General features: G+C 44.4%; 1 protein-coding gene across 1 annotated transcript in view; it reads right to left on the bottom strand.

The window, feature by feature from the left end:
- hivep2a (HIVEP zinc finger 2a) overlaps window positions 1-23,656 on the bottom strand; it is a gene marked incomplete at its 3' end in the record, with an annotated part of 134,001 nt that overhangs the window by 28,460 nt on the left and 81,885 nt on the right. The window contains exons 10-18 of the mRNA XM_080744793.1: window positions 22,765-23,025; window positions 21,928-22,185; window positions 21,532-21,682; window positions 21,067-21,160; window positions 19,785-19,923; window positions 17,618-18,899; window positions 15,501-15,952; window positions 13,875-14,035; window positions 3,316-3,491 (exon numbers count right to left, since the gene is read on the bottom strand). Coding sequence (XP_080600919.1) covers window positions 3,316-3,491; window positions 13,875-14,035; window positions 15,501-15,952; window positions 17,618-18,899; window positions 19,785-19,923; window positions 21,067-21,160; window positions 21,532-21,682; window positions 21,928-22,185; window positions 22,765-23,025 — 2,974 coding nt within the window. The remainder of the gene's footprint in view (window positions 1-3,315; window positions 3,492-13,874; window positions 14,036-15,500; window positions 15,953-17,617; window positions 18,900-19,784; window positions 19,924-21,066; window positions 21,161-21,531; window positions 21,683-21,927; window positions 22,186-22,764; window positions 23,026-23,656) is intronic.

Consider the following 23,656-nt stretch of genomic DNA (forward strand, 5'->3'; position numbering starts at 1 on the left):
CGTGGCACTCGGTGCCGCGCTGTGAGCTTGTATATCTGCTATTTTTCACTGGTTAAAGCATTCAATAATTCTTGGCCTAAATGGGTTAATCTCTTTTTCGTGTCACAGTAACAATAAATAAAGGAAGGGTTTTCCATGCCGACAGCGACCATATGAAGCCGTCTGGCTTTGCACTGTCTGCCCCACAACAGCGTCTTAATGAAGACATAAACGCAGACGGAGGGAGGTGTGTGCGCGTGTGTGTGTTTTCACGCCGAAACGTCTCCAGAACCTCAACACCTCGCCCTGTTCCCGTCGAAACTCTCACCTTTAATTGGCTCGACGTGTATAAGCACACGTCGTCGCTGTCGGGAAGGAAAACCTTGTATGTAGGTTTAAAATAAAAACATGAACTTTTCAAGAAACGCAGGAGAGAAAAAAAAGGTCCTGTTGTTCCAATAGATTCAGTGTAGTTATTATTTTTGCCACAAGCTCTTAATACATTTGGTTCAATATTTATAAAAAAACAACAGACAGAATTAACCTCAAAAAGAACAAAGAACAAAGTAAGCCAAACAAAGTAGCCCAACCGAAAAACAAAAACAAACATTAAGCGTTGAATAATTCTTCTTCGTGTTTCTTTGCTTTCTACCCAGTTATCTTCCCAATGTAGTCATTATGCCAATCAATTCCTCCCTCCACACATTTGTGTGTGTTGTCACTGATGCCTACTGGCTCACCTGCCAGTGAGGAGCCCCCACCGGGATGGACGTAGAACCTTCGTCCTACTCCTCGACGGTGCTTTTGAACCCACAGACTCTGCGGTGGGTGGGCAGGCACTTTTACCACTGCGCCACCCAAGAGATAGGCCAGAGATACCAGGTTTCTATCCAACAGTGATGGTATTATGTATTGCGTTGCATTGTGGGACTTAATTGTCTGAGGTGAAAACAGGCAAAGCATAAATAAAGAGACAGGCCTCTTATTGTGAGGGTGGTAAAACTGGCACCATGTTGTTTCGTGCCCCCGACGACAATGTGTTAAGTTTGACTTAAACGCTGTATTATGTAACTTTTGTTGTATTCGGTCTCCCTGAACTTCTATTGAGACTTTTTTCTTTTTTTTTTTTAAATAAGACACATCAAATAGGGACCTTTTCCACCGGCAAAGAACCAGTTCGGGTTCTTTCTCCCGCCTATGGGATGAACAAGAGGTGTGCTTTTCCACAGAGAACTGGAGTTGGTTCTGAACCGTAAAAGTTGGTTCGGAACGGGAACCACAAAATCCTTAGTTCCTCATGGTTCAATCTGGTGGAAACGCAAGCCGGTTCGCGGCCGATTCGCAAGAACCAACCAAGGTTCCAAGAAAGTTGAACGACACTGCTTCTTGAAACCTTGGTTCGCAAGAACGAACAAAGTTTTCAAGAAAGTTGAACGGCACTGATTTTTTTAACCAATTAAGGTTCTTTTGGTGGAAAAGGCCCCATACAGACACATACACAGAGTGCAGATTGTTTCACATATTCAGTTCAGGTCAATGGGGTATATGGTTCTATTGAGACATTTAGATGGTCTATCTAGGTTTGACACAAGCTATCTTGTTTCGGTTTTGACAAAGATTTGTCTTGGAAGCTCTCCTCTGAGCAAGCAGGTAAGCTATTATCTCAGTGGTGAAAAAAAAAAGAAATCAGCACTTGCGCAGGAAGAAACAGGTTCAAATCCGGGGTAGAACAAGTGCAGCTTTAACTAAATCACCCGTTGGCGCACAGAACGACGTTTGAGTTAGTCTAACAGGCAAACAAATCAGCATCATGTCCCTCTTCCCCCTTTGTTTGGAGAAGCTCGTAGACAGGGCCAGGGGGCGATAATAAGCACGGAGAAATAAAAATGCAATAAAAACTCTTTGTGTTCTCGTGGTGCGTTGTCTCCTTTCATTAGGAGCGGCTCGGTTAGACGGTCCGCAGCAGCTGTCACAACTTCCTCTGCTGTGCGTCAAACGGGTGAACCCGTCAAAACTGCACCGCCCATAAACATTAGTGCTCACACTCAGTAAAATCCCTCTGCGTTCCATTTATCCACTTGTTAACTCTGAGAGCAACTCCCAGAGTCAGATGGAAGCTGCGATCTGCTTCGTGTCCTGCTGGGGGATTGGAATCCAGCACCCATAGGGGTGGGGATAATCGGTAGTATCGTTTATCGCTAGGATTTTAACATTTTAACATGAAAGGTCAAGTTTATTAAGTATTGTCGGTTCAAGTGGTTAAATATCTGAAAACACAAATTGACATGAATCCAAAATACACCGATGATGATTGTGCTGTCAAACGATTAAACTATATGAAATCGAACAGGTTGTGGGGGTCCCTGCTTCATCTCTCTCTCAACTAAGGGGTCCTTGGGCTGAAAACGTTGAAGACCCCTGCCCTACCATGTAGAAAGGTAAAACGAATTGCATTGCGGCGAAGTGGTATAGGGCGCACAGCACATGGGCACACCACAAATGCACCTGCTCATGGGTCCCTGGTTCGATTCCTGGACGGACGGACCGTTGCTGAATGTCATTCGATACTCTCTCTCTCTCTCTCTGCATGTCCCGTCTCTGTCTCTCTACTATCGCTGTCAAATGAAGGTTTAAAAGATGCCCCCCCCCAAAAAATGTTTTATTCCTTTAAATATGTTCTGGACAACTGCTTTGGGATTTTTACTGCGTACTCCATCAAACTAAAGAGACCTGAGAGAGACTGGAAGAGACGGACAGACAGTAATGGCCAATCACAGCATGCCTTTTCCGGGTCAATTCAATGGAGTTTTATTGGCATGAGGAAACAAATGCTAGGAAAGACGTCCCGCCTCTAATTGGCCTATACTGAACGTCTAGCCTGGGATCGCTTCCAATTTTCGGGCTTTTGATCCGGTCGGGAGCGGATGGCGTCCTTTGTCATTTTGTATTCAAAACGGACTACACTTTGGCCGGAACTACTGACCGGAATCAGTTTTAACCCAGTTTTGCGCATGCGCTAACTGGGTTAAAACTGATTCCGGTCGGTAGTTCCGGCCAAAGTGTAGTCCGTTTTGAATACAAAATGACGTAAGATGTCATCCGGTCTAGACCGGATCAACCAACCTGTTTAGTAAACGAATACCAGACTTTCTCCCAGAAAGCCTGGTGAGGCGAGGTTACTGAACGTCCCCTTCTGTGACACAGGCGGAAGCGTCTCAGAATTCCGGAAGCCTGACTTAAAAATTGCCTTGCCTTTTTTTAAGACGCCCCAGAGCTGAAGGAGGCGTCTACCTTTCTATGTCTATGGCACAGACAGACAGACAGACAGACAGCTACCTTTCGTTTTGAAGGCGAAGTTGCAGAACTTGCAGACGTATGGCCGGACGTCGGTGTGCGTGCGGATGTGCTTCTTCAGCATGCTGGGCTTCTTGCAGCGGATGCCGCACTCCTCGCAGATGTACTTCCCCCGGCCGCGGCCGCGCACGTACACATAGTCCTCGTTGGACTTGTACCTGGACCACCACGCACACGCACACACACACACACACACACACACACACACACACACACACACACACACACACACACACACACACACACACACACACACACACATTACACACATAAACGTTTGTTAAAAAGAAGACAAATACGTGCAATAAGATTAGGCATTGCACATAGCCCACCCATCTGATCCGTGTTAAGTGGACACATGGGTAAATGGTAATTATGGTGCATTTATATGGAGCCTTTATCCAAGGAGCTTTACAGAGATTTTGCACCAACCTGCTCACCAGGAGCAACTAGGGGCTCAGAGTCTTGCTCAAGGACACGTCAACACTAACACTGGGGGAGCCCGGGATCGAACTGGGAACCTTCCAGATGCCAAGTGGCCGCTCTACCCCTGAGCCACTGCCGTCCTAACAGGCCATGAACCCTTTTTTTTATATTGTCCATTGACTTGCCCTTGAACTACCACACACACATAAAAAAGGCCTTACTTAAAAAGTAAACTAAATGATATACTTAAAGGGGCACTCCACCACTTTTCAACCTATGTTCATATAATTGGTCCTCACTCAAAAATAGCTTTTTTCTTTTTTTTTTTTCTCAGAGAAGGGCTGTGGGCAGGTCAGAAACCCATAGTCTTGTGACATCATCGATTGTCAATCCAGCTTATAGAAACTGCAGGCTTTCTATTCCTGAAAAGTTGCAATTTTAAAGTGGAAGCCATTGTTCTCACGATAATAAAAATCTAAATATTTTTTTCAAAAATATTGATTAAAAATTTTTTTTGGAAAATGATGATGACACAAGACTATGGATTCTGAACTTCCCACAGCTCCCCTAGGAGACTTGGACTGAGTAGAAAAGAATTGTGATATTTTATCATGAACATTAGTGAGGACCTATTATATGAAGACAGGTTGAAAAGTGGTGAACTACTCCTTTAAGTTGAACGGAGTACCGAACTTTCCAAAACATCAGGTCACACAGCACCTTGTGTTCTGAGCTTGTAGATCTGTTATTTTAGCAGGAATGTCCACCCCAGAATGGGGACGCTTTTGGTTGGACTTTGCTGGCGTGAATGAATGTTTGACTGAAAGCTTAAAAACTTTGCTCCATTTTTCCAACAACTTTTGCAGGTATAAAACGTGACAATTTGCATTGGATAAAAGTCAAATGCGGTTTCATTTGAACCCCTTCGTGGCAGGTAATCAGCCATGTGACGAGGTCACATTCATCACATGGGTCTGGTAAAATGCTCCACTAGGATCCAGTGGTAACTAATGGTTGGTGTGTTTCAGAATGCAGGGGCTGCTGGACGAAAAACAAAGTTCATTCCATGTCCTGCTTGGCAGTGGCGGAGAGTAAGTGAGTACATTTACTCAATACTTACAGTAAGTAGTTAGTAGACCTTTATTTTAATTGAGCGTTTAAAATACATGCAAAATACATGGTGTACAATGTAAAGTTGGATTATTGGATAATTGGATAATTACAAAAAATACATTGAGCCAATTAAGCCTTACTTCATAGTCTCACGATTCTAAAATAGCCGATCAAAAAACTCACGTTTCAAACATTTTACAAATATTTGTACTTTTACTTTTGTACTATAAGCATATTCTGATGCCAATTCTTTTGCCCTTTCACTCAAGTAAATATTGTACTTTTGCTCGTAACAGAGTATTTCTACAACAATGTAGTATTTGTACTAAAGTAAAGCATCAGAGAGTGCTTTCTTCTTGGCAGTGATTGGAGGAGAGGGAGCAGGGTTCATTCCCTATAGGAGGAGTTAACATAATAATAGGTAGATCAAACATCATACAGAAACAAGGAACCTTCTTTTAAACCGCACCGGCGACCAGGAAATTGAATGATGTCCCGTGGAAACCTTGTATGTCCAAAACCGTTCCTGTTTTTAATAACTATTTAATTGCCACAAAAGAAAACAAGAAAAAGTGGAAAATCCTTGGCAAGGAGGAGAAAAAATAGTAAAAAAAAAAAAAGAAAAAGATTTAATGCCTTCAAAGCTATTAAACCTTTTGTTTAACTCTTCTTCAGAAAGAGTTATTGCTTGCTGCGTTAGTCTGGATGGAAGGTTTGAGCCAATCGTCATTTGCCTATATCTCTGTCTCACCACCTCTATTCTTTTGCTAACTATTTAAAAATAATATAAAAAAGTGAAAATAGCAGGTGTATAGTAAAAGAGCGTTTAGATTTTTCTGTGTAACACTCTTATAAGTTATAATACAAGACTTAAAGAGCATGTTGAAGTAGGGCAGTGGTTCTCAACCAGTCGTACGGGGACCACCAGTGGTCCTTGAGGGGGTTCCAGGTGGTCCCCAGCTAAATGCTGGAGAGTTGGTAACTAAATGGACCCTTATAGTTCTTTAACTCTAGAGAGCGTAAAATGAAACCAAATAATAATAATAATAATATTGCATTTTATTTATAACGCACTTTACATTCAAAAATAATCTCAAATGGACGCATACGAGTTAAATTATTGTTAAATATCTGCGTTACTTAATTCACAAGAAGTCTACACAATTAAGAGAATGTAGAGGAATTGCTATTTCGATGAACGTTTGCCTGTTATCTCGCCTATTGGTACCAACATCAACACAGCATGGAACATGTGGACAAAATCTCATCCAACGATAACAAAATATTCTAGGTTTTGGTTCTGAGAGGCTACAGTAAATCTCATCAAATAGTGGTTTCCGTGGCTCAAATGCTGAATAAATAATGGATCCTTGATGTGAAAGAGGTTGAAAACCACAGAAGCATTAACCCATTTAGGCCTAGAATTATTGAATGCTTTAACCAGTGAAAAATAGCAGATATACAAGCTCACAGCGCGGCACCGAGTGCCGCGCTGCGAGCTTGTAGATCTGCTATTTTTGAAAAAGTCGTGAAAATGTGTGCAAATCTTTGAATATATGTATTTTCAAAGCGAACGCTTGTAACTCAAATTGTGCTTCTGGGTGGTCCCTGGAACTAGATATTTTGAGATGGGGTCCTTGGCCAAATAAATATCATTTTGGGGGTCCTTCACATGAAAAGGTTTGAGAACCGCTGACATAGTAGTCTCTCAAGAACAGACTAACTGAGCTCCAGTTGAAGTGAAAAGGACCTTTTCTTTGACGATGGCTGGCAGATTGCTGACATAGAAACATAGGTTTTTCAAAAAATCTTAGAAGGATTCAAAAGTCACTTATAGAATCGGGTCAAAATTCGAATTTTCACCATTTTTCAAAAAATAGCAGATCTACAAGCTTGCAGCGCGGCACTCGGTGCCGCGCTGTGAGCTTGTATATCTGCTATTTTTCAATAGTTAAAGCATAAAATAATGATACACAATATAGTGTACCCGTTCTGAATGGGTTTAATGTACAGTACGTAAAAACCAAAACCATGGAGAAACCAGGTTTCTTCGCGGCGGCGACGGTGATACTTCTAAAGCGTTGAGCGGCTGTAGCGGGACGTTTACACAGCTGCAGCGAGTTATGAAAATGAATTATGATCATGACTCTTTTTCTTTTCTTTTCTTTTGACTTTTAAGCACACGGTAAGTTCATAAAGAGGATGGGGTTTCAAACGCGGGCGAACGGTCTCAGGCGATCGGAGCAAAAAAACAAATTTGGTATAATTTATTCACAGTCCGCGCCAGAGGACCCCCGCTTCTTCAAGCTTATTCATCAGCTTTTACACTATGGAGAGATACTCCTGGTCAAAATGTATTCCACTACATTAAAAGTACCTCAGTCAACATTTTACTCAAGCAGGAGTAAAATAATAATTGCTTTTAAGTGTACTTAAGTATTCAAAAGTTGTTTTTAATACATTATTATCGACAAAATCAACTGTAAATTTAGTCAAATGAAATGGAAAGCTTTTCAGATGACAAAAATATGACTAAAACTAAAATTATTAACAATTTGGCCAATTGCATTTTAGAAAAAAAAAAGAAAGAAAGAAAACAACTGCCAACCTAAAACTACTCGGTACTTTACAGCCTTCCTAGAAATGTACTCAAGAAAAAGTAAAATATTCGTCTTGGAAATGTACTCATAAGTATATAAATAATAATTATACTCAAGTAAAGGACAGATCCCCAGAATCTGTACTTAAAGGAGTAGTTCACCCCCAAAATGATTTTTTTTTCTATTGAGTTCAATAATATTTTTTTGATTACAGTAAATTCCCCATCTGGAATCAATGGGGGTACATTTATTGTGATGAAATGATTGACTTTTAGGAATATGACTAAAACAAAAAATATATATTATTGAACTTAAGTCTCCATGGCATGAGTAATCAATAGAAATGTTTTAATTTTGGCGGTGAACTACTCCTTTAAGTACAGTAATCATAGGCTACTGTTTCTGTCCACCACTGGAGGCTTCGTCTCTCGCTCTACACTTGGAATGTGTGTGTGCGTGCGTGCGACTGAGTGCGTCTGACTTCTCTTTGGCATTTTAACCACTTCCATCACATGTAAAGCATCCACCAGGGACAGCGCAGAATGGCCTCACTGTCTGCTGCTGTCAACAAGCGGAACAGTACTTATAACTCTACTGTACCGCCATAAAACTGTGTTGCCATGTCTGCTTATTGCAAGTGACTTTGGGCTTGTTTTTCTGTCACGTCACTTGTAAACCTTGGTAGTTGTGGGTTTGTGTTTATTTTGGGCTTGTTTCTAAAGTGTAGTTGCTTATTTCGGCTTCCTTCCTCATGTCGTTTAAACCAGTGGCTCTCAAACATGTTCAGCGGTTCTCAAACATTTTAATGTGTGTATATTTGTCCACGGACCCCCTATCTGAAAATATTTTTGCCAGGGATGACCTACATGAAAGATTTGTGTTGTTAAATGTTTCAAAAAAATATAAAAATAAGATTTCTTTGACAATAGCAGATCTACAAGCTCACAGAACGTTGGTAGATCTTAGATTTTAAAATAGTCGATGTATAGGGTTCTAGTGGTAAAACTGGCAACTTAATTTGGTCTTGTTTTTGTAGACGCAGAAGTTTTTTTCCTCTTGCTAAATCTGGCAACACTACCCTGAACCACTGGACTACATAGTGAGAGCAGAACATTGTAAATCCACAGTCCCAGACTCGGTTTGCCCATATAATTTTACGGACAATGACATCGATTTCTGACACCGACTTTGACGTTTTATTTACCATTGTAATTCAAAATGATGTGACACTGTAGCACTCACACTATAAGACCTTGATTCAAACCCTCCCCCAATCCCATTTATAGACCTGGATGTCGTCACTGTCGGGCAGAAACCTCGTATCTCCAAGTTTCAAACTTGCACTTTTTTCGTAAACTAAAGCGCTGCTTCGTCATATGAGACTGTCCCACAAAACTAGTGAAAATAACCGATCCACAAGCAGACAATGCCTAATAGCCGATCTACAAGCACACAACGCCTCACTGTGCGAGGTGTTGTGCGATTGTGGATCGGCTATTTTCACTAATTTAAATCATTTTTAAAACAAAAGTTTTTGGACATACAAGGTTTCCACCCCACAACAACGATATGGAAGACTGGAGTGTTTGTTCCCCGTCTCTCCAGCTCTTTAAGAAGACAGGAAATATTTATTTCTTCGGGTTGGGGGGGGATACAAGTTTAATCCAATCAGGAGAGAGAACTCATACAGGATACAGGATTAAAAGAGATGGGCAGACAAAATAATATGGGCAGACAAGATTGTAACTCGAACTCTATATAGAATTGATTCTCTCTTCTGATAGGATCAAACTGGTATCCCGGCCTGAAAAACACATTCTCTGTTTGTTAAAGAGCTGGGACATTGTTACTGAACAACCACTGTATAGCAATCATTACTATCAGAATATTGATTTCTTTTCAACAAAATTCTTTTCTTTTATCACTGACACCCACTTTATTCACAAAGCTAAAGTAAAGTAGATTCAAATAAGGTCAAATAAAATGAAGCACAACATAAACTGAAACATCAAATACAAACGGGCGGCAGTGGCTCAGGGGTAGAGCGGCCGCTTGGCAACCGTAAGGTTCCCTGTTCGATCCCGGGCTCCCCCCAGAGATAGTGACAGTGTTGAAGTGTCCTTGAGCAAGACGCTGAACCCCTAATTGCTCCCATGCATGGTTTCCACTGCCATCGGTGTATGAATGTGTGTGTGAATGGGTGAATGTAATGCACAATCTATGTAAACTAGGGGTGTAATAGCTGAATGGTTAGAAGCCGGGGACCCAATCACCAAAATGGGAGAGGACCTGTGATGTTCTGTTGTACTTTTTATCTCAGTTTTATCTATTAGTTTGGTCATTAACTCACCCACTGCATATGTCGAGTTTGACGAGCTATAGTTATGGGTCCACTCTGCTTATGACGAATATGACGAGTTATCAATTAGCTTTAATAACTATAAAACAAAAAAGTATGATCGCCGATTCGCCGTCCATAGCGCTCTATGGACCCGCCCTATTCACAAAAAACGGATCTGGATGTTCCAGAACGGAAATGGGGGGGCGGGACAACGACGCCTGTATCCTGTCTGCCGAAATGTCATCCGGTTCAATGTTGTGCAACACCAGCGTGGCGCTCCGTCGGTTTCGCTTTGAGCGATGGAAGGCTGTAGTGCTTTGTTGCTTACCCTGCCTGGATCGTATTGTGAATGCAATCGGTGAACCATCGCGCAATGGATTCGCGCGCGCGCCCACGTTAAAGGTAGGCAAAATCCTGGCGGTGTGGACCATTAGAAGGGTCTTAAAAATAGCGGTGGGTGAGTTAAGGTGCACAGCTTGTAGGTCCCTGACTATAGGGAGCCCGCCTGGGGAACCAGAGCCCCTGGTTGTCCCTGATTTCAATTCCAGGCCAGGGTAGCAATGTCGATGTGTGTCCCTGAGCAAGACTCTTAACCCATAATTGCTCACGCGCTCCTTGTGGGCAGCGAATCAGCTGGGTTGGGCTGAAAATACTTAATTTCCCCCTCGGGAGAAAGTAGGTAACTATTTAAAGTGCCTTGGATTAAGGCGCTATATAAATGCACCATTTACAGGTCTAAACCTAACACAATTTGGGATGTAAAGAGAAAAAAAAAACTAACACATTGGATGTGATCGGGCCCCAGGGTCATCCTCGTTACTGTGTGTACAACACCATGGTAAGCATGGCGATGGAAACAGTGTGAAAACAGCGTTCGCATGCAGCTAATGAAGGGAAGGGCAGGTCCAAGTTTAGTTTAGACCAGGTTAGAAAACTCAGGGCAGCAATTATTATACAGTCTCTGTTGGGGTGGAAACCTTGTATGACCAAAACGAAATACGAAAAATAAAAATAGAAGCTCTCCCCCAGCTAGAAACATACTAGAAACATACTACAGCGGCACACTTTGGTGTGCCGCTGTAGTATGATTGAGTCGGGCAGTGGTTCCAAAGTGGATTTCAGGGACTCTCTGGGTTCATTTATGGGGGGTCTAAATTGACTGTAAGTCTGTAACTTTGACAGTGTACAAATGGCACCAATAAGTCTGTAACTTTGACAGTGTACAAATGGAACCAAATGGGCCATTTGTACACTCTCAAAGTTAAGGGGAGCTCTTCAAATTCCAAAGTTTGAGAACCACTGACTGGTGTAGGGCGTTAATTTACGAAAATACAGAGATAAGAGGTTTCTGCCAGACAGTAACGATACACATATAAAAAAGCTAAAAACAATGGCCAATTATGTCCAGCTCCAGTCAGTGTGTAAGGCTGCGATGGGTTTACCATGCTTATGTTCTGTGTCTGGGCTTTCCCAGGCACTAATTAACCCATTTAGGCCCAGAATTATTGAATGCTTTAACCAGAGAAAAATAGCAGATATACAAGCTCACAGCGCAGCACCGAGTGCCGCGCTGCGAGCTTGTAGATCTGCTATTTTTGAAAAAGACGTGAAAATGTGAGCAAACCTTTGAATATATGTATTTTCAAAGCGAACGTTTGTAACTAAAATTTTGCTTCTGGGTGGTCCCTGGAACTAGATCTTTTGAGATGGGGGTCCGTAGCCAAATACATATCATTTTGAAACATGAAAAGGTTTGAGAACCACTGATATAGTAGTCTCTCAAGAACAGACTAACTGAGCTCCAGTTAAGTGAAAAGGATCTTTTCTTTGACGATGGCTAGCCAGATTGCTGACATAGAAATATAGGTTTTTCAAAAAACCTTAGAAGGATTCAAAAGACACTTACAGAATCGGGTCAAAATTCTATTTTCACGATTTTTTAAAAATAGCAGATCTACAAGCTCACAGCGCGGCACTCGGTGCCGCGCTGTGAGCTTGTATATCTGCTATTTTTCAATAGTTAAAGCATTCAATAATGATACACAATAATGTGTACCCGTTCTAAATGGATTAAAGCTACATTACAGTGAGGGGGGGAAGGGGAGGGGCTGGTGAGAGTGGCGGTTGGTTCTGGAAAGCCAGAACTCACTGTTGAGCTGTTATATGGCTGTGTTGTGGGCTTCACCCCCGTGGTTACAGCAAGGCTATGTCTGACTGCAGCACACCCTTATTATAACGGTTGCTCCCCCGCACTTCATTCCATGTTTTCTCTTTTAATATAAAGCATGGGAGAGCAAACGTTATACTGTGGGCAGACATTGCTTTCGTTTAACTTGAGTTTCTTTGGGGGTATTATTTTAATGTGGGTATTTTGGATCTCAAACTTTTTTATTTCAAGGATTCCCAGTTCAGTATGAATTAGGGCCACGGACTTGGATTGAATGGTCTTCTCCTAGCCAGATAGTTCTGGTCCAGACGGCTGACTAAAAGACCCTAGACCAGGATTTCTCTACCCCTACGAGGGCTCAACTTCAGTCAAAATAAACTACTTCGCTACTCACCAAACCAAAGGTAGTTTTGCGTTGATGAAAGTCTATTCTCCGCGGTGGGAAACCTCTCAGCACCCCACCCACTCTATAAATTACATTATTTTTGTCATGAAATAAAACGCATCCAACTCGACTGCAGCTTATTTCCGGGTTGTGTCTGTGGTGGCTCGCTCCCGGCTCGAGGTGGGTGCGTTTTCTTTCATGACAAAAATAATGTATTTTACAGAGTGGTTGGGGTGCTGTGTGGTTTCCCACCGCAGAGAATAGACTTTGAACAATGCAAAACTACCTTTGGTTAGGTGAGTAGCGAAGTAGTTTTATTTATTTTGACTGAAGTTGAGTAGGGGTAGAGAAATCCTGGTCTAGTCTTTTAGCCAGCCACCTGTCAGAAGGTCCGTGCAGCTGACGCTCTCTGGATCAGAGCTACTAGCCAGATAAACGTTGCTATGGTCATCTGAACTCTATGCTACTCACAGTGTTCTATATGGTAAACCTTATACACCCAGCAAATTAGTATTACACAAACATTGACCTTGATATCTATAGTCATTTAGCTTGGCTACTGAAGCTCAGTTCCAGTCTAGTTTAATTTAGCTTAGTTTACTTTGCACAATGAACACATGGTTGCTATCAGGAAGAAACCTTCTCCATGTTTCAACTTTTTTACCTTTTCTTTTTCTTGTTTTGTTTTGTAAATGAAGGCCGGCAAGGCCCTACTTCATCATACTATTAGTGTCACCCAGAAGTTTGTAGGTCTTCTATTTCTGATAAATTGTATTATGTTTTAAGTGTGTCTGTGGGTTATATAAATATCAAACCATTGAAAAGTATTAACACAAGGAGCCTGTGATTCCATAACAACTAGTAATTTACACCTCCTACCTGGGTCGAGACCCAAGTTTATTCTCCATATAAAAATAAAAATAAACTCTTAGAGGATGAACGAGTGACTTCAGGATTCGCTACTCTATTGCAATGGTTCCCAAACTTTTTAGCCTGTGACCCAAAAGAGAGATTAGACGTTTGCCTGGGCCCCAAACTAGTGAAAATAGCAGATCTACAAGCTCACAACGAGCTTGTAGATAGGCCATTTTCACTACTTCTTAACATTTGTTTTCTAATTTAGTTTTTCTTTGCTTTTTCTTTGATTTCTTCATGAAATTACTGAAAAAATATTTTGATTTAGTTTTTAATCACGAAAAATAAAATGCTTTTTTGGAAATGCTTATTGAAAATGTTTGAAATAATAATAATTAAAAACTGAATGTAGGAAACCAAAAATTAAGGGACCCATAAAAAAAATTCCATGACCCACACATGGGTCCCGACCCAGTGTTTGAGAACCACTGCTCTATTGGATCCGTTGGAACACAGCAGGTTCTTTTCTCGTTGCATTTTCTGAGACGGCTTTCAGACATCCAAGGCTTCCCACCAGACGGCGGCGGTGCGATTTACGACAGGAGCGCGGTGATAAATAAGATGACTCAGTGACGGCAGCGCGTCAGAACCTACCCTCCCTCGAAGATCTTGATGCGGGTGGGCTCGGCGGGGGTCTGCTTGGACGAGGAGGCCTCCTTCTCCCCCTGCTCCTCTTTGGAGCGCTCCCTGGAGACCACTCCCTTCATCTTCCTCCCCAACTTGGACACGTCCACCGGCATCAGCTCTGGCTTCAGCTGGAGAGGGGAGGGGAGAGGAGAAGTACATTTTATTTATAAAGCACCTTTCGAAAACAAGGATACTTTGTAATACAAAGTGCTGTACAATGGACAAAATAATACACCTTCAGGTTAAAATAAGGCACATAGGAGTAATAACACAACAAGAATAAAGGAAACAAGGACCTGCACAAGTAGTCATGTAAAAAATAAAGTAAATAAAATAATAAAACTTCATCAAACAAAATGCTGACGAAACAAGTGTGTTTTAACACGTTCTTAAAACCTTCAACTGACAAGCATTCCAAAGTTTTGGGGCAACTACCGCAAAGGCCCGGTCACCCTTACTGACGAGATTTGTTGTAGGTATTATAATAATGCCTTTGTCGGAGGACCTGAGGGAACGCATGTTAGGCTTTGGGTGGAGTAAGTCCTTGATATATAGAGGAGAGGGAGAGGGAGAGGGAGAGGGAGAGGGAGAGGGAGAGGAGAGGAGAGGAGAGGAGAGGAGAGGAGAGGAGAGGAGAGGAGAGGAGAGAAATGTTAATCCCAGATAAATGGAAATGATTCTGACGTACCGTACCCAGCTGGTTTATGCTACAGTATGTGTATATGCAGACTAGATATCTTAAGATTTATGCCAATCCTCGACATGTTTCTCTTTCTCTCCTTGCTCTCCCTTCCCCCTCCCCCCCCCCCCCATTATTTTTTTTCTTTTCGATTCCTGAACCCTTTGATGTGACAGTAAAGATATTCTGAAAATGTGAGTACATCTGCCTCCATCAGGGTTTACAGTGTGCGTGCATACATGACGTTCTTGGTTACTGTGCTGTAGATGAATTGTGGGTTTGCGTGCCATGCCTAAAGGGCCATTCCCACTGAGCACTATAACTATAAACTATAACAAGACGTTTATTAGTGTGGTTGCCAAATATGGAGGTGACTGACATCATCGATGTCTGACGTCATAGACCACATGGGACTGACACAGTATGTCCAGCATTCCAAGATATGGGCTTAATATTGATGACATCAGTGATCTCCATACTGGACAAGAATGGAATGGTTAGCACCGCTCAAATAGGGACAAGGACGGAGAGATACAGAGATATCCATATATGGGCATGAAAGGGACAGATGGTAAGACGGAATATTCCCAGCGGATTCCTTGTGACTCGCGTCAGGGCAACCACACTTGCAAGTTCCCAAAATTTCGAGAAAGAATCGTAAAATCGTTCCAAGTCAAAGAATACAATGGTGAAAGATATAGTTAAAGTTATCTTTATAGTTATCGTGCCCAGTGACTTCAGTCCAGTTGTGTATTTGCTGTAATTTTCTGCACAGTGTATCTATTTCAGCTACACAATCCATCCATATACCTCAGATAACAGTGTAATTCAGGGATGCGGTCGAAGATCTTTTTCTTTTTTACAGAGTTACCCTGGTTCAAAAAGAAAAGGTTTGAGAGACAGTGAACCCTTACCTGGTCAAACCTCAGCCTCCAGGCCACGGAGGACACCAGCTTCCCGGAGGTGGGGGGCGACATGGCGGCCGTGACGTAGGTGGTCTCCATGTACTTCCTCTGCTTGGAGCGCAGCAGCGCCAGCGCTGCCTTGGTGCTCAGGCCCAGCGGGTTGGGGTCGTACGAGCTCACCGACCACGAGGCGTACACGGACGGCGGCGGGGGGCACGGCGGCGCGCCGTCGGCCTGCGTCGGCGCCGCCGCCCTGCTGGTGGGCTTGGTGTAGTTGAGGAAGCACCAGCTGACGCTGGTGGCCGTGCGCAGGCTGGGGAAGCGGAAGAAGCGCTGGGCGTCCGCCAGCTCCGTCAGCAGCGCGCCCGCCACGCTCTGATTGGCCGCCAGCTGCACCAGCATGCTGATGGGTATCCGCGGCGGCGGCGGCGGCTGCCTCGATTCGACGGGCTCGGCGGAAGCTAGGGGTGGGCGATAAACACAATAAAAAATCTATAAAGAAATACAATATCACGATATTATCCAAGCTGTATCATGTTACACACAATAAGTTACTTAACTCATTTGTAGCCAATCCCGAGAATACTCGTGAAAAATACTCGAGTATCATATGGTGCCGATCCCGAGTATACTCGTGAAAAGTACTCTATTACTGTAACGGCGGTTTTCCTACCCTGTAGCTGCGCGGAAGGTCCTGGCACAATCGCCCTCGCCGATTCATCATCATCACGGATCCACGTGCACAAAATAGTAATCCCATAACATTGAGGCAGACGGGGAATCTCATCTTTAATGTCTATTATCTCCAAACAACACTTTCAAAGGGGAGGATGGCAGTAGATTCTCGCTAATAAAACACATGTTGAAAAGCAACAATCCGCCATTACACAACGGCATGTTGACGACGAGCGATTCCGGTGAATGAAGTGATGACGTCAAACCGGAAGTGTTAACGCAATCGACTTCTGGCCTTCAAAATAAGAGACTGGCCGCTTAAGGAGAAAGCGAGAGGCACGCTGGACACATTTTAATCCGTTAATTTCAGGAGCACAAAATGAGTTAACAGTTCTACTGCCAGATTTATTATTTATTTATTGGGGCTGGTGCCAGCAAAAAGCAGCTTACCTTTGCGATGTTATAGAAAAAGATCTATTGATTATTTCCAAACTTTTTAATTTTTTTATTGGATCTATTATATGTGTACTTTAGCCAAGCTGGCGGCAGAGGGCAGCCTTATGCAAAGAATGGCTGTGAATTGGGCCGCTCCGCTTGCCGTCCATTCAGAGCATAGAAATGCATTTCTATATCAGATCCACAGAAAACAGCCAGGAAGTGATTTGGGACTCCATTATTGTTTACGTGCGGTGGAAATTTTAGAGCAGCGTTACGAGAGATGTTTTTACTGTACATGGCGGCGCGACCAGTTATCAGCTTACAGTCATCAAAAGTAAGTAAATGAACGAGCGTTCGTATTGGCAGCGAGCAAGGGTCAAAATTGGGGCGAACGGGAACGTCCGAAGCAGTAAAAGAGTTAACAGTACAACAACCACCTACAGTACAAGGTAACAACAACTAAAAGAAAAAGGAGTAACGGACCATTTAGACCAGTGGTCCTCAAAGTGGGGTCCAGGGACTCTCTGGGTTCCTTTTGGGAGGTCTAAATTCATCCTTACAAGTATGTAACTCCGACAGTTGACAAATGAAACCAAATAGATTCCTAACGGGTCCATTCTGGTTTCATTTGTATACTGTCAGAGTTAAGGGGAGACCTTGACATTTTAAAGTTTGAGAACCACTGATTTAGACCAAAATGCATTTTTTTTTTTTTTTTTTTTTGGGCTTTATTGATAGGTGTACAGTAGGCTGACAAGGAAACGGGGAGAGAGATGGGGGGTGACACGCAGCAAAGGTCGTCAGGATCGGGACTCGAACCCGCGACGCTGCAAAGGCTGGATTACCAGCCTAGGTGCCTGGACCACTACCCTGTGGCCCAGGCCCAAAATGCAGGTTTAAATGAATTCTGCAATGAATTTTGAGGCTCCCTCATTGTATCACGATATATACGATATCTCTGAAAAGCCATATCGTGGAGACATTGTATCGTCTCAACGATATTTATCACCTACCCCTCGCTGAAACGGTGTCGTCGCTGTTGTCGTTGTTGTCGGAGCAGGAGACCATGGACTGCGGGCTGGAGGAGCGGCGCTCTCCGGGAGTGCCGTAGTCTTCTTTCTCGTCCACGTCCAGGTCCTCTGGAGACTCTCGGCCGCCACCGCCGACCCGCGGCGGGGAGGGGGAGGAGTGATCCGTGACGATCTGGAGTGGCGGGGTGAAGCTCTCGGCCGGCGGGACGCCGCCGGGGAGGTGCGGGGCCGTGCCCGAGCGGACGGGCACGGGCACGATCTTGACGGGCGGGTGGTGGCCGCCTGCGGCCGGGAGGGGAGGAGAGGGCGAGGAGGACATCCTTTCGTCCATGGATTCTTGGCTCTTCAGCGGAGGAGGAGGAGGGGCGCGGTCCCGCCGCTCCCCAGTCGAATCCTCCCTGCCGAGCGTCTCGCCGCCGGCGGCGCTGCTCAGCTCCACGGCGCTCATCTCCTTGACGATCTGCCCGTACATCCGCTCCTCCTTCACGCGCTTCTGCTGCTTGGTCTCGGCGAAGAGCTCCAGCGAGCTGGCGGGGGACAGCATGCGCTTGCTGCCGCTGCCCCCGCCGCTGCCCGAGCTGGAGGCGTCCGTGGTGGCGATGGTGCTGGAGGTGAGGGACAGCGGGATGCCCGTGTTGAGCCGCGGCTGACCACCCGGGGCGGCGGCGCCGTCCGAGCCGTCCAGGGGCTTCCAGGGCGGGTAGCGCAGCAGCGCGGCGGCCAGGGCCGCTCCCTCGTGCTGCCCCAGGAAGTGCGCCAGGTTGAATCCCGACCCGCCCATTACTCCTCCGCCCATGGGGCACGCCTCGGCACCGCCGCGGCTCGCCGCCAGCTGGCTGACGCTGGTGTACATGGCGCTGCCCAAGGTCGGCACGTGGGTGTGGATGCGGACGGGCACCAGCGCGCCGCCGGGCAGCGAGGCGACGGTCTGGGTGGCGAAGGCCGGATGGAGCTGCTGGAGCAGCGTGGTGGTGGTGATGGTGGTGGTACTGGACATGGACATGGACAGCTTGGAGGAGAGCGAGCCGAAGGGCTGAGGTTGCTGCTGCTGCTGCTGGGAGTGAGGAGAGGCTCTGACGGGGTAAGGGAGGCCTTCTGCTTTGCCGTCTCCCGCCGGGTGTGGCTCGACGTGGAGGATGTGCTGCAGAGCGTGGAGAGGCTGTGCTTGTTGGTGGTGTTTCTGGAGTGTGTGAGCTGCCATCATGCTGCTGCTGCTGCCTGGAGACCTGGCGTGAAGCTTGTGGAACTGCTGCTGTTGCTGGGCCTGGGAGGAGAGGAGAGAGCTTATTATTAGTTCGCTGAAAAACTTCAATGCTTCTTAGAGTGTGGAATTGATAGAAAATAACACATTTTTGGGGGTGAAATATCCCCTTAAGCCCTGTACAGGGTTCCCACACATTTTTACCAATTAATTTCCAAAACTTTTCCAAAACTTTTCCAGAATATTTAACCCAATTTCCAGGACAATAATTCAGCTCAATAACAGGTTGCTTACTCCTTTTGCGCAATGCCCAAAGACAGGTAGTGTATGCCAGTGGTTCTCAACCTTTTCAGCCTGTGACCCCCGAAATAATCATATTTTAACTGGGTACCCGGCACCCTGACGAGCACTAAGAGTTGAGGAATTTTGTATAACACCTTTCTATTGTGAAAATAGCAGATCTACATGCTCACATTGCGAGGAGTTGTAAGCATGTAGATCGGCAATTTTCACAATTTCTGCCTCTAATATTTGACAATTTGGCAATGTTTAATTTGTCATTTCAGAGGTATTAACAAAATCAATAACCAAAGACAATGCATAGGTATTTTTTCCAGGACCTTCCAGGACCCTTGATCAATTCCAAAATTTTTCCAGTACTGGAAAAATAGTTTTCTAATTTCAAAATATTTCCAGGAATTGAATGACCGTGGGAACCCTGCCTGCCTGTAGTCAGAATAGCAAAACTCTTCAAAAATCAGATGAGCTTGTTGAATCTTGCCCCTGACCACCCCATATTACAACTAAAACTAGCTGCTGGGGGTGGGGGGGAAGTATTACAAAAACAAAACTAAACTAAAAATAATCAAAACTTAACTGAAATTGAAAACCGTAACTAAATAAAGATGATAATGAAATGGAAATAAAAGTGCTCAAACTAACGCTGACCTGGTAGGAGAGGTTTGGCCTGGGCCTGTGGTTGGAGTCCTGCTGGTTCCAGAGGCCTGGTGGTTGCTGGTAGGACACTGCATCCTGATACTCTCCCTCTGAGGACGAGCCCTGGGCCTGCAGGCGATGCTGGGACCTGCTGCTGGGACATGGACCATCACTGTTGTTAATGCTGTTAGCACAAGTCTTAGTAGTAGCAGCAGTGGTAGTATTACTAAGTAACATTTTAAAGCTGCAATCTTAGACCTATTTGAAGAGCATGTTAATACAATATAACTAGTAGTGTGCATCAGCTGGTCTCCCCACTCCTCAATTGAGTTGAGTTGAGTTGAGTTGAAATTTACACCCATGTGTACTACTGGTTAACAGTATCGATAATGTTGGACTGAATTTCCCCTGTGTGATCAATAAAAAGGTATCTAATCTATATCTAAAGTTATTTGAAGCAGACGGAGCACTGGATTGGATACTGGATGGACCTCCATCTTTATTTAGTTCAAACATCATTGCAATTGCCTCTACACTCTCCGTGAGGAGAGAGTGAGGACACAGTTAAACTTATAGTCAGGGAATGTTAATAAAACCCTGGGAATAAATTCCTTACCAAACAATTTCTTCACCAATGTGTTCGTAAAGGTGTCTAGTAACATATCTAACAAAGATTGAAATTCAACATCCCTAGCAAAATGTTTGACAGCTAGGGTAATTCTGGGTCTCATTCACTTACTATACACTGTACTATAAGGGAAAAAATCACTCCCAAAAATATGTTTCAAGTAGCATGTTAGGGGTCTAACTAGGTGTTTTTAATTATTCTGAATCCATTGCAAGCATTTGTTTTGCACGAAAAACATTCATTGGGCCAAAACCAGATGCAAAAAAACGATGGTTTAGTGATGAGTCATCACTTTTCACAAGGTGTATGGGGTCCATTTTGGCCCAAGGAATGTTTTTCGTGCAAAACAAATGCTTGCAATGGATTCAGAATAATTAAAAACACCTAGTTAGACCCCTCACATCCCACTTAAAGCTATTTTTGGGAGTGATTTTTTCCCCCTAGTACAGTGAATGAGACCCAGAATTACCCTAGCTGTCACACATTTTGCTAGGGATGTTGAATTTCAATCTTTGTTAGATATCTTTACGAACACATTGGTGAAGAAATTGTTTGGTAAGGAATTTATTCCCAGATTTGACAGGTATTCTGCTAATTTCCCCTGACTATTAGGGATCGTAGCTTTTAAGTGCTCAGAGGTGTACGCATATTGTCAGTAGTGCAGACCTTTGACAGAGTGGTTCATCCTGAAGGCTGTCTTCGCTGATGCTGTGCTGCAGCAGATGCTGGTGCTGGTGATGTTGTTGATGGCAGCCCAGGCCTGGAAAGAAATACATGTTTGATTTTTAGGACCGAAACCATCTTTTATGTACCGTTTCTGTGCATGCTCGTTCGTGCACGCGCTCGTGGGTGGCAAGAGTTGGATTGGGGTCATCTTTGTGAAATACCGATTGTGTTTGTGTCAACACTGCGGTGCGATCCCCACTGATCCAAGCGAGAAAGCCCACGGTAAAAATCGCGATAAATAGTAAATAAAAAGTAACCAAGTAGGTTATTTTTTCGAGAGTTTGGCAGTGGAGGTTACAGTAGGTTAAACCTACTGTAACCTCCACTGCCAAACGCTCTCGATTCTCTCGATTTTAAATATCTTGAGCTAAAATAAAAGAAACAATAAAAAAAACTAAAGCTCACCTCCTCTCTTGGCTCTGTTGGTCAGGTCTGTGGCTCCGCTCCACAGGCCATGTTCACAGCTCTCCTGCTTGATGGACAGCTCAGCCCCTCCCCCTCCTCCTCCTCCTCCCGCCTCCTGGACCACCGTCTCCGGGTAGACACTCAGCGACGCCTGCCAATCATTCAGCAGCAATAAATCAGTCAATCAATCTGTGCATCTAACCAAAATGGCTATTATCTCAACGTTTTCCTCACAACATAATCGCAAAAAGCAAAGGAAATTAACATCTAATCCTGTGTTTCTTAAACTAAATATAAGGTGCTGGGAGTGAAAATTATGAATATAATGTAGGGGTGCCTCGGATTTATAGCGGAGCCCTGAGCCAAAAAAGTTTGGGAAGCCCTGGTCTACAGTACCTGTCTGACGAGGTATCCCCTGCGGCGCTCCTTCATGGCGGAGGCGCTGCAGTAGAGCTCCCCCTGCCTGGAGGTGGGAGAGAGGCTGCCGTAGTCGAAGGACTTGCTGCGGACCTCTGGCGGCTCGCTGGGCAGCACGCAGGGCGCCTGCTCCGACGACGACCTCCTCATCTCCCTCTGCTGGTGGTGGCCGGCATGGCCGCTGCCGGGGACCGTCAGGAACTCCGACTGCTTGGCGCCCCCGCACGCTTCCTGGTCCTGGTGCACGCAGAACATACATCAGAATACTGTCCCTTGAGTGTGAAGTGAGCGGTGCTATTTATTTAGTTAATTTCATCAAGCATCCCACTAGCCAATCACAGTGCGTCCTGTGAAGCTTGGCCAATGGGACCCTGGCGTACAACAAACTTTGGCCCTTTTTTCTCTTTTTTTTTTTGATATTTTTTGGGGCCTATAGGCCTATTCGATAGGATAGTAGACTGACAGGAAACAGGGAGAGAGACGGGGAGTGACACACAGTGAAATCTGGTAGGGCTCGGGAATCAAACCAGCGAAACACTGCAGGCTAAACAGAGCCTATGTGGTACGCGCCTGGACCACCCATTTCTTAAGTTGTTTCCCCCCGGTTTTCGACCGGAAAACAAACTTTTAGCTGTTTGTGCCAGGATGTAGGCCGGACATTGTAGCCGCACTTCAGTTAACTTGAGCCCAGAATTTTTTTTACGTTTTTTTCTCATTGTTTTTTGACCGAACAAAGCTTGACACAAAGGACAACTACATCAAAATAGCAGCATAATAACATCATGGAAAAACCCTTCTCTGCAAAGCCTACTGTACCTGCTTGGTGGGCGAGACGGACTTGAGCGCCTCGTCCCTCTCGAAGGACATGGAGAGGGAGGAGGAGTGGGAGAGGTTGCTCTCCTGGCTGGGGCTGCGGGAGAGGCTGGTGCAGGTGGACTCGAAGCTGGACTCTCCTGACGAGTGCTCCGTCATGTCGGCCAGCCGCAGACGCTTCTTCTTGGGCGGGAGCTTCTCCGACGGCATCTGGGACAGGGTGTCGCTCCTCTGAGGCAGCTGGAACTCCTCCACCACCACGTGCTGCTGCTGCTGGTGCAATTTACACTTTACAGTTTACAATTTACCAGTAAGTAAGGCCAAAAGTGTGACGTGACGGACAGACGGAGGGAATGACTGACTGACAGACTGGTGGAGGTTTTCATAGTAACTTGCGACCTGACGGTCGCAACAATTCACAATTTACAGGGTTCCCACACATCTTTACCAATTAATTTCCAAAACTTTTCTAGAATATTTAACCCGATTTCCAGGACCATATAACAATAATTCAGCTCAATAACGAGTCGCTTAATCCTATGCGCAATGCCTAAAGACAGGTAGTGTATGCCAGTGGTTCTCAACCTTTTCAGGCCATGACCCCCGACATAATCATAGTTGAGGAGAGTTGAGGAATTTTGTATAACACGGTTTTATTGTGAAAATAGCCGATCTACATGCTCACAACGCCTCGCAACGAGCATGTAGATCTGCTATTTTCACAATTTCTGCCTTTAATATTTGACAATTTGGCCAATGTTTAATTTGTCATTTCAGAGGTATTAACAAAATCAATAACCAAAGACAATGCATAGCTATTTTTTCCAGGACCTTCCAGGACCCTTGATCAATTCCAAAACTTTTCCAGTACTGGACAAATATTTTTCTAATTTCA

Source organism: Nannobrachium achirus (assembly GCF_963921795.1).
Source record: "Nannobrachium achirus genome assembly, chromosome: 16".
Lineage (NCBI taxonomy): Eukaryota > Metazoa > Chordata > Actinopteri > Myctophiformes > Myctophidae > Nannobrachium > Nannobrachium achirus.